Source organism: Bison bison, unplaced genomic scaffold (genome assembly GCF_000754665.1).
Source record: "Bison bison bison isolate TAMUID 2011002044 unplaced genomic scaffold, Bison_UMD1.0 scf7180017864341, whole genome shotgun sequence".
Taxonomy (NCBI): Eukaryota; Metazoa; Chordata; class Mammalia; order Artiodactyla; family Bovidae; genus Bison; species Bison bison.
The window spans coordinates 3,790,349-3,800,753 of NW_011494913.1; the positions used below are offsets into that span (position 1 = coordinate 3,790,349).

The window sequence follows — 10,405 nt, forward strand, 5'->3', positions numbered from 1 at the left end:
GTGGGGTCACAGAGCAGGAGGCAGGGCTGTGCTCACCAGTGTCCTCCTACAGGGGAAGGGGAACAGATGTAGGATAGAGGGGTCTCCCCCCAGTTCCCTGAGGCCACACCCCCCTTACTTAAAGTCCCACAGGCAGGCTGGCTTGGCCTAGCTTTCTGTGTGGGGCTTTGCATTTAGTCTAGTTTGATGATAGCATCAGGGCCAGGAGCCATATGCCTCACCCTGCTTTTTTTTTTAGAAAACTCTTCTTCTCCAGGTGTTCAGGCCGTCTCCCCACCCCGAACTCGGCGCAGGGGGCTGCAGGTTGCAGGGCGGTGGGCTGCGGGGCGCTGGCACTAACCCCTCTGTTTCAGGTCCACGTGGAAGCGCTGGGGCGGGTGTGGCCTCTAACTGCTCTTTTCTCTCTCCCCTGCATGGCGCTGCCCTGCCAGGACCCTGCTCTGGACACGAACAGCAGCCTGGCAGCAGCCAGCCCCCACCCCGAGGCGAGGGCCGGCCCGGGCACCCCAGGCACCCCGGAGCTCGGGCAGATCTTTAGCTCCTCCTTCTCTCAGACCTCCGTCTTCTCCTCACACACGGAGGCCTCTGACCCCGGCCCTCCCCGGGGCGGCCCCGGGGCCAAGATCAGCCTGGAGGGGGCCCTGGACTCGCTCAGCCCGAAAGCCCCGCTGGGCTCGAGCCAGCCAAGGCAGTATAACAACCCCATTGGCCTGTACTCGGCAGAGACCCTGAGGGAGATGGCTCAGATGTATCAGATGAGCCGCCGAGGGAAGGCCTCAGGTGCTGGACTCCTAGGAGGGTAGGTAACGGGCGCACAGCTCTCCGCTGGTGGTCAGGGGCCACCTGGGTCCTCAGTGCTCGTAGAGGCCTGATCAGGGTAGAGTGGGGACTGGTCTCATTGCGGCCAGCTCCAAGCCCATGAGGCAGCACAGGCTAAAAGCCCTGAACGCAGTCAGCCTATTGACACTTGTCCTCATTACTTTACACAAGCCAGCGTGGTGTGTCAGATTTTGCAGAGAGGTAAACTGAGGCTCAGAGAAGGTTAGGGTCCAGCTGCCCAACTACTAAGTGGCCGAGATGGGCCTGAATGCAAGAGCCTCAGACTCCCCAAACTTTGACATCAGGCCACCCACCACAGCAGGACAAAGCCTGTCCTAATACCTCCAAGTACTCTGCTGCCAGGGAATGCACTGATCCCACCCTTCTGGGAGCCCTGAGGGTTAGAAGGGCATGTTCTCTAGGTCTGGTAGTGGTCTGGGAAGGCTGCCTGGAGGAGGGAGTACCTGAGCTGGGTACAGAGAGATTGGGCAGTGGGGTGAGGGGAGTGGTTGGCAGGAACAACTCTGACTAGGGTGGGGAAGCAAGGGAGCAGGACTCTGAGGAGAAAGGAGCCATGCAGGAGAACAGCATGCCACCCCCTGGCCCCTGAGGTCTAACTGATGGGACTCTTGGAGCACAGGAATTAAAAAAACCTAGAGCTGAGTGGGCACTGTGGAGAGGTTGAGGGTAGGGAGCTGCCAAGCAGAGCATGCATTCGCTGCCAAGCCCGGCATGTTTGTTATCTCATTATAATTTCTCCCACGGCCCCATGCAATTGGTGTCATCTCCGGACTAGAGGCAGAGCAGGCGGAGTCAAGGCATACGGCCCAGTGGTCAGGGGTTCAGGGCTCTTCCATGAGGCTGTTCATACACCTAAACTATGGGGAGGACTGAAGGAGATCACACGTGTGTAGTACTGGGCTCTGTTCTGGCACACTCTCTACATGCTACCTGGCATCATTGCCTGGAGCCATGCAGCAGGCACATTGATGAGTCAGCATGGCGATCTGGGTCAGTCTGATCCAAGCCCACACCCTCCTGTGACCTTGCTGTACACGGTACCTGTACTGCACCTGCTTGCTCCTTCCCTGGGGATCTCCAGCTTCCCCAGAGCCCCGAGCTCTTTCTGGGCTTCCAAGTGAAGCTGGGTGATCAATAGTCTGAGCACTTGGATCCTGGCTTCCCTGGACCAAGGTGGCAAAGCCTTCGAACCCCAGGCCTTTTCTAGTAAGGGGCTTCTGCTAGGAGGCTGAGGGAAAGACAGAGTAGAAGTGGTGCCCTTCTCCTGCCTTGAGAAGGCTGGTGGGTCTTCCTGGCCCTCTTTGGGACTAGCTCCCTAGCAGGGAGGTCAGGCTCTGGTGGATCTAAACCTCCTCTGCCCACCTGCAGTGATGGTAAGGTCTCCGCTCACTGAACCATCCATGGAGGTTGGGGGCTGACTAACAGTCCATATACTTTGTCTAACACAATTCTCTCAGCAGCTTCAGAGGTGGGTACCACTCCCTCATGTGATAACTGGGAAGTAGAAGCCCAGAGAGAGCAAGTCATTTGCCCAAGGTCACTGGCTATTGAGTGGCAGACAGGACTGGCACGCCGGTCGATCTGACTTCTCCCTGCGTGGAGACAGGGACCTACCTGCGTGCCCCATTCCTGCTTCTCATGACTCCCGAGGTGCCCTCCCATTGGTGCACTGGCTTCTCAGAACCTGACAACTATCAAATTATTACTTGACACTCAGAGCATCAGGGCACAAGAGTTTCTTTGAAGAAGAAATGGGCTAGAGAGGGAGTGTGGTGCGTGCCTCATTTAAAGCAAAAGCTGATGCTACGGCCCCAGCAGGAAGGTTGGGGCCTCTGACCAGGGGTAGCCGAGGGCCAAGGCCACCACTTTTTGCCGTGTCTGACAGCTCACGGGAGGCAGGGTTGGCAAATGCTAAGCCCTCTGTCCTTTCATTCTGTTCTTAACCCATGCTGAGGGTTTTACATTCAGGATTCTGTTCATTCTGCGGTGGGCACCACCCTCTCAGTTTTATGAATAAGGAGACGGAGGCTAAGACAGGTAAGTAACTTGTTCAGAGTCATAGCACTAGGAAGAGGAAAGGTCAGGATTTGAATTCTATCCTGTCTGGCTCCACAAGGAAGCTCCTTCTCTTACTCTCTGGGCAACTTGCAAGGTGATTCCTTGGCACCTTGTATCCCCTTAGGAGGAATGGAGAGGAACAGAGTGGGTGCAAGCACAGTGTGGCCTGCAGCCCCTCCTCCTCCTCATCTCTGGGGCTGGTACTGAAGAGCAGTGTCCCTCAGGCCAGTAGATGCAAGGGCCCCCTCCCCAGGCCGGCCTCATAGCTTTGGCTCATTCTCCCCAAGACCTGGGTGCTCCTCTCTGAGCTATGTCTGCTGCAGGCATCCCAGCCTTCAGGTTCTCAGGCGCAAGTTAAGCAGGGGGCTAAACAAGGAACTGGCTACATGGGCGGGGAAGGGCAGAAGCCTCCCCTGAGGCCAACACTGCCCTCTACAGGGGACACTGGGCCGGTCAGGGCAAAAGCTGGCCCTGCAGCTGTCAGCACTGGCCAAAAATGGAGAAGGAATGGGAGATCTGTGCTGGCCCTTTCCTAATATAGCTCCACTGGCAGCTATTTTGAGCCTGGGAGGTCAGAGGGAATTTTATCAGCTCTGAGACAGGGTTGAGCCTGGGACTGGGGGATCTCCCTGACTTTGGTCTGGATCCCCAGGATCCTGGCCAAGAGATGACCAGGCCAGGCCAGGCCAATGGAAGCCCAGGCTCTCCCAGCCAGAGTCCAGAGTGGTGGCAGAGTGTGGGGGCAGGGGCGCCACTTTCTGCATTCTTCTCCCCTCAGATTTCTGACCAGCGTCTGTCACTGCAAGGAATTTGCATCTAAAGAAACATAAGGCAGGCAAAGCCTCTTTCAAGGAGACGATGCTCCAGGAGGCTGGCTCTTAGATAAGAGTGAGGGAGGGGTCCCACTTGTAGTGTCCAAGCTGGGCTGTCTTGGTTGGGGGCCTTCCTGCCAAATGCCAGGGCCCACACTTCTCCCAGGCTTCCCTACTCCTCCATCCTGAATCATTGCCCATCCACAGGCTTTTATGGGTGGTTACTGGAAACCGCACAGATCCCTTACTACTGTGCCCCAGGAGGTGTGTCCAGAGCTGCCTGCCCCTCCTCTGGCAAAGAGAACATGTTCCCAGGGCTGTGAGAAACCCCACTGTACACACCCCAGCACCACGGCAGCTCTTGTTCAGGGAGCAGCACTCCCAGAGCCGCCCCTCATTCAACAAGGACAAGTCTAGAGAGGCTGTGTGTGGCTGGCCAGGAGCCACCTGGGACCTTGGCCATTCCTGTAGCAGCCAGAGCTGGTCCTGTCTCCATCTTCGGCTTCCTCTCCAGGGTCTAGGGCCAGGTTGTATGTGGGAGATTCATGAACATGGTAAATGAGCACCCGTGAAGATGGACCCAAAAAACCCTTCTCCTAGGCAAAGCTTCAGGCACTGTGGACCCACGCTGCAGTTGGCATCTCTGACCCAAACTGAAAGGCTATGATCCAGACTCTGAGCTTTGCCCACTCCTCTCTCTGCGCTCTCTTCACCTAGTGCCTGTCTGGGCTGACTCCGCCTCCACAAAGGCCAGTTTGAGGACCATCCCACGTCCTTATGCTCAAACCCTCTGGCAGGAGCCTCACTCTGATAGTCCTGTCTTCTTTGCTCTTTCTCTCCTCCCCAGGTGGTAGCCAACTCTCCAGCCAAGTTAGTATCACAGGAAAGCACGTGTGTGCGCTTGCCTGCATATCCCAGCATGCGCCCGCGTATCTGGGGTCTGAACAGCGTGCGCCTGTGTCAGCATGGGCACATGTACGTGCATGCGTGAGTGAGGGTGCATCCGTGTCCCTGAGCGAGGCTGCATGTGTGTGACGCCGCGAGGATGAAGTGGAGGCGTTGGGAGGGGTGCTGGGGCCCCGTCGGATGCCTGGGGCCATTGTGCTCTCAATCTGTTGCTGCAGCTGCTTAAGAAGGCAGGTGGGCTCTGGTGGGCTGCCGGGTGGAGTGTGTGCTGATGCTGGTTCCCGGTGAGCCTGAAGACGTGTCCAGCCTGGCCGGATCCCTCAGAAGGGCTGCGCTTGGCCCTGTCCTTGTCTGCGGAGCGCACTTAACGTTTTGAAGGGAAAAGTCTTGATGGGTAGAAGCTGGTGGGCTGCCCAGCGCGTTGGACTTGGGGGCCCTGAGCACCTAAGCCCTGCTCCGAGGAAGAAGCACACGGGCTGAAGAGTCTGAAGGAGCAGAGCCCCAGGGGGACCCCGGATGAGCCCCTTCGTGGAGGAACCAAGCTCAGAATCCCCATGGGTGCCCAGTGGGGCTGTTTTTTGCCTTTGGGGCATTCCGGACTCTGCTTCGGCTGCCGCTGCGTTTGACTCGTGACCCAGCTCTTGTCCCCTAATCCCAATCCCCACCCCCACCCTCTGCAGTCTGTTTCCCTGGGGGAGTGGTGAGAGATCTTTCCACGCCCCCCAGCTCAGGCTTAGCGGGGGCCTCCACTGACCCGGGAAAGAGCAGACGGGCAAGAAACACCTTCTGCAAAGGGCTCTGGGGAGGGTGAGAATATTCCTGACCAGACCCAGCCAGTGCAAGTGGGTCTGAGGAACTTGGTTAGCCTTCCTAGGATCAGGCTCAGGGAGATCTCTCTCCACATCCTGCACCACCAGCCTTCACCTTCACCGGTGTAACACCGCCTGTCCCCCTTCTCTCCTTGCACCTGTCTCCCTCGCTCCCCTCCCCCGAACTCCCCCAGCGCCGACTACCAGGAACGCTTCAACCCCAGCGCCCTGAAGGACTCGGCCCTGTCGACCCACAAGCCCATCGAGGTGAAGGGGCTGGGCGGCAAGGCCACCATCATCCACGCGCAGTACAACACGCCCATCAGCATGTACTCCCAGGACGCCATCATGGACGCCATCGCCGGGCAGGCCCAGGCCCAGGGCAGTGACTTCAGCGGGTAAGCGCCTCCCCTCCGCCGCCCGCGCCGACTCCACCGCTGCATCACCGCGGAGGGCACCGGCCGCTGAGCGCCGTCGGGACCAGTCTTCCTCTACCGTCTTGAGCTTCCCAGGGCACAGCCCTTGGAAGACAGCCAGCCTTGACCGGGCCTTTCAGACAGAACATGGTGTTCGCTCTTCAGTCAGTTTCACGGTCAACTTTAGGAGAAGGGTAGAGAAACACAGCGTGCGGTGGTTCCTCCAAGCGCTCCACACAGCCTCTGCATTTTCCCAGGCTCCCTGAGGGGGCTGGTTTAGAAGGAGACTTCTGGAATCTCGTTAACCGGGGTCACATTCTGGATACCCCTGGCTCTCACAGCTAAGCCATTCTTTGAGGGGAAGTCGTCGCTTTCTTCTCCAATACATGCCTGGGTTTCTTGCTTGGGAAGGGGCCTCCAGACCAGTCACCCACCATGCTGTTGGCAGTCAGCGCTGCCACAGAGCCCGGGGAGCACCCAGGACCTGCCTCCTCCTGTGTGCCCAGGGGAAGCCAGGCTCAGGTGGGTGGGACTTAGGACATCCCCGGTTCCTGAATTTGCTTGTTAACCGCGGTTGAGGAACTTGAGGGCTGAGTAGGGAAGGAGTTGGCTAAAAATCATTTGTGGATGACACTGGTGAGAGTGCAAAGTTTAATGGGGACCTCACTCCCTCTTTCTGAATTTCTGTCTCTGTTTATCTTAGTCCCTTTCTTCTCTGCGTTTCTTTCCGTGTTTGCCTCTCTGTCTCTCTATCTGTCTCTGTCTCAATCTCATCTTTTTCTGTCTCTGTTGTTTTCTTTCTTCCTTACACATACACAGAACCCATACTGTACTCTACTTGGGAACGCCATTAGTGTTGACTTTCAAAACTGATTATCTCTTTGGGTAACATGTTATCCCTGAGTCAAGATCTGTAACAGCTCAAGGCAAGAAATCTTAAAATGATTGTGCTTTTTTCCAAAGCTAGGAAAACCAGATGTTGTAAGAGGGATAGAGGCATTCTAAAGTCCCGGATAACTCCTGTAGTCTTTGGCCTGTGCAGAGCCCAGTCCTCGTGGCCATGATATGTGTGCAGGTTTAAGGTGCAGCCTCCAGAAGCCAATGGATAGAAAATGGTGTGGTCTTCCTGGCTCTCCTGATGCGAGGGAGCCTGGCCCTCTCAGGCACGCAGTACTTCCTTTGGGCCACCAGGGGGCGGAGGTTGCTTTCCCTGGAGCTGCTGCTGCTGCTGCTTCTGAGCTCACGACTGAGCTGCTTCAGTCGTGTCCGACTCTGCGCGACCCCAGAGACGGCAGCCCACCAGGCTCCCCCCCACCCCGCCCCCGTCTCTGGGATTCTCCAGGCAAGAACACTGGAGTGGGTTGCCATTTCCTTCTCCAATGCATGAAAGTGAAAAGTGAAAGTGAAATCGCTCAGTCATGTCTGACTCTTAGCGACCCCATGGACTGCAGCCTACCAGGCTCAACCGTCCATGGGATTTTCCAGGCAAGAGTACTGGAGTGGGGTGCCATTGCCTGGAGCAGTGAATCTCAAACCCCACGGACTCAGGGCTTTAGTTCTTTGTGGAACTCTCTGGGTAGTGCTGACTTATCTAATCCCATCTTTCAAAGCAGAAAATATGACCATGCAAGTTTTAAAATGCAACCATTAGCTCATGGGTGCCCAGGAAAACAAGACTGTCTGGTTAAGCCAAAGAGTGAACAGGGATTTCCTGCTAATATTTGCTTGCCGTGTGCGTTCTTAGTGTGATCTTAATATGGTAATATTCGCCAAAGGGAAGCACAGTGGAAGATAGGCAAAGAGCTACTGTTCACTGATTCTGTGTTTTCTGCACCCTGGGGCAAGACTGCTCTCATTTGGTTTTACCTCTAAGATGGCCATGCTGTAATTTTTTTTTTTAACATGATGCACCGTTGATCTAATCTAGGCTTCTCCTTCCTACCACCTTCCCTCCCATCCTTTTCCTCTCCCTTGCCAGCCTGGGAAGCAACACGCTTCCTTTCCCTCTGACTCAGCCCTGCTGGGCTGATGCTGCCGTGGTGCCCCGTCTGCCATAAGGTGTTCCGTTTCTGCTGTTAATTTCCATGATTCCTTCCTCACTGACATTTTCTTTTTGTCTCTCTCTCTTCCTCCTCTATCCGCCCGCTCCCATAACTCATTTCTGATCCTAACCCTGCTCCCTTGTGTATGCGCCGCCCCCCGCCCTCCCATGATGGACACGCACTCACTGCTGGGCTTTCCTCTGCCTGGCAGGGCGTCACCACTGGCGTAAGTAGACCCCACAGTATTTGTTCCGTCGTCCGTCTGTCTGGTTGCGGGATGGTGTATGGGTTTGGTGGGATGTGCTGAGGACCGTGGCTCTGTCCACACTCTTCCTCACATCCACCTCACAGGTAAATGACATGCCTGCGGCCTCTACAGGCAAGTACTTGTCTTCGGGGGTTTTCCCCAGATACCATCACTACAGACATGGAAATCAGAGCAATGACACCACCCTGGCTAGGGCTCATGTTCTGCTTACCGTGCTTCGTGGGGGCTCCCCCCAGCCTTTCTGGTCTGCACTGGGACGGTGTAGACCTGAACGTCAGAATCCACATCAAGCCATTACTCAGGGAGAGGGTGATGAGGGGGCCTCTTGGAGGCCACTCCCCAGAATCCTCATGAAAGGTGGATCTGAAGGAGCCAGCCCCTACCAGGACCACCCACAGGAGGTGAAACCAGAGTCAGACTTGGGGGCAGTGTACAGTGGAGTGAATGCCCACAGGTGACCTTGAGGTTGTAGTGACTGTGGAGTGTTTTTGGTAGTAAGAAATTCATTCTGGGAGTGGCTCCAGAGAGTGGCCTCCGACCCAGGGTCCTAGAACTGCAGGGCCTGTCCTGTCCCCTCTGCATAGATTGTGTCTGGGCCCAGACTCTCAAAGGCACAGCAGTTCCTTCGTCTGGTTCCCAGTGTCTGTTGCGACAGCACCACAAGTCCCTGGTCTTTGCACAGTGTTGTGGGAAGGGAAGCTGACAATGGGACTCCTAAGGGACTCACTTCTGGGGCTCTCGTTCTTGAGCCCTTGGAGCTCTGGAAGGAACAGGGAAATATGTTCCCTCAAGGGAACATTCCAGGGAAATAGCAGCAAAAGCCTTCCAGCTGATTCAGGTCCCCTTGAGACTCCTCCCTGCTAGAGATGACCTCCCCAGTGAGATCCCAGCCTCTCCTCTGCTCCCAGTCTCCTCCCTGGCTGGGACCTCCTAGGGATCTGCTGGTTTCCCTATCTGATCCCAACCACAGGCTGCCAGGACCTGCAGCTCTCTGGGCCAGGGCAAAGCCTTCAGGAAAGTAGGGGAGCTCCACCCCGCCTTGGTCAGTTACCGTCTGTCCTCCTCCTCCTCCTCTGCTCGTGTAGCCCACTCTGAGCCGACACAGGGGACCAGTCCTGGGAGACTAGGCCATTTCTTCTGTCCAGCTCCTTGCGAGAGGGTAGATGACGGAAGCACTGGGGGAGTCGTCTTTGCAGCTAGCCAGCACTCGGGGGATGGGGGGAGAGGTCAAGGCAGCCATAGCAGCAGGCAGGGTGCGCCTAGACAGGGGGAGTGTCTGGGCTGGGCCATCTCTCCAGGTGGGGAGCCCCTGGGGTGTGCAGATCCCCAGCGGGCAGAAGTGGCCTTCCTGAGCCTGTTGCTGCAGAGAGTCTGATGGAAGGAAGGCTGAACTGGGGGCTGGGAAGCCTGGGTTCTAACTCCATGGGGGTCCCTACATGACATAACCTGGAACTAGTCAGCCGGCCTCTCTGGACCTCAGTTTCAGCGTCAGTAAGAGGAGAGAGCTGGGCCACCGGTCCACAGCAGGCTGTTGTTATTCTGAGCTTCTCCTGAGCCCACCCTGACTCCCGAGAGAGTGGACTGGGCAGCCTGGATCCCCCAGCCCTCTCTGGTTGGGTGAGTGGTCATCCACAAAGCTTTGAATGTATCTTGCCCTGCAGTCTGATTTGGGCTGATAGACCTCGTACTCAAGGGGCTCTAGAGTTCCTTCTGGTTCAGATCAAGGATTTGTTCATTCAACTAAGTTTTGAGCACCTACCATATGCCAGACCTTAGGGGTCTCAGAGAAGGTCACCAGGTCCCCCTCAAAAGGCTGTGCTCCCCTGGGGCAGAGGACTGGTGACCCTCCCCACAACTCCACTCCCAGCTCCCTTGGACGAGAAACCCCATTATCCCTGGGTGATGCTGGGCCTCTGGGGCCCAGTTGTCTGACTGTCCAACCACATCCTCTCCGAGCTTGCTTATTTCTGTGGAGCAGGAGCCCACAGTCCTTCCAGAGAAGTCACGGCAGTGCTGGCTCCCAGTTTGGACCCCAAGCTTTGAGGAGGCCAAGGGACTGACCTGGAGGAAGCCTCCGAGTCCCCAAGGACCCTGTCCTCACCCAGCCCCAAACTCAGGAACTGCTTAGGGAGGTCAAAATTACTTCCAGAAGCCGTCTTCTGCCTCTGCTTTCCGTCAAGGAGATCCAGCTCCCAAGAGGGGCGGGTATCTTCAGACCTGTGTCTGGAGATAGACTGGAGGGTGGGGGGGGGGG

At 56.7% G+C, this 10,405-nt stretch overlaps 1 protein-coding gene across 1 annotated transcript in view; it reads left to right on the forward strand.

The window, feature by feature from the left end:
* LDB3 (LIM domain binding 3) overlaps positions 1-10,405 on the forward strand; it is a 59,689-nt gene that overhangs the window by 12,203 nt on the left and 37,081 nt on the right. The window contains exons 5-6 of the mRNA XM_010854510.1: positions 432-799; positions 5,620-5,823. Of these exons, the coding sequence (XP_010852812.1) occupies positions 432-799; positions 5,620-5,823 (572 nt within the window). The remainder of the gene's footprint in view (positions 1-431; positions 800-5,619; positions 5,824-10,405) is intronic.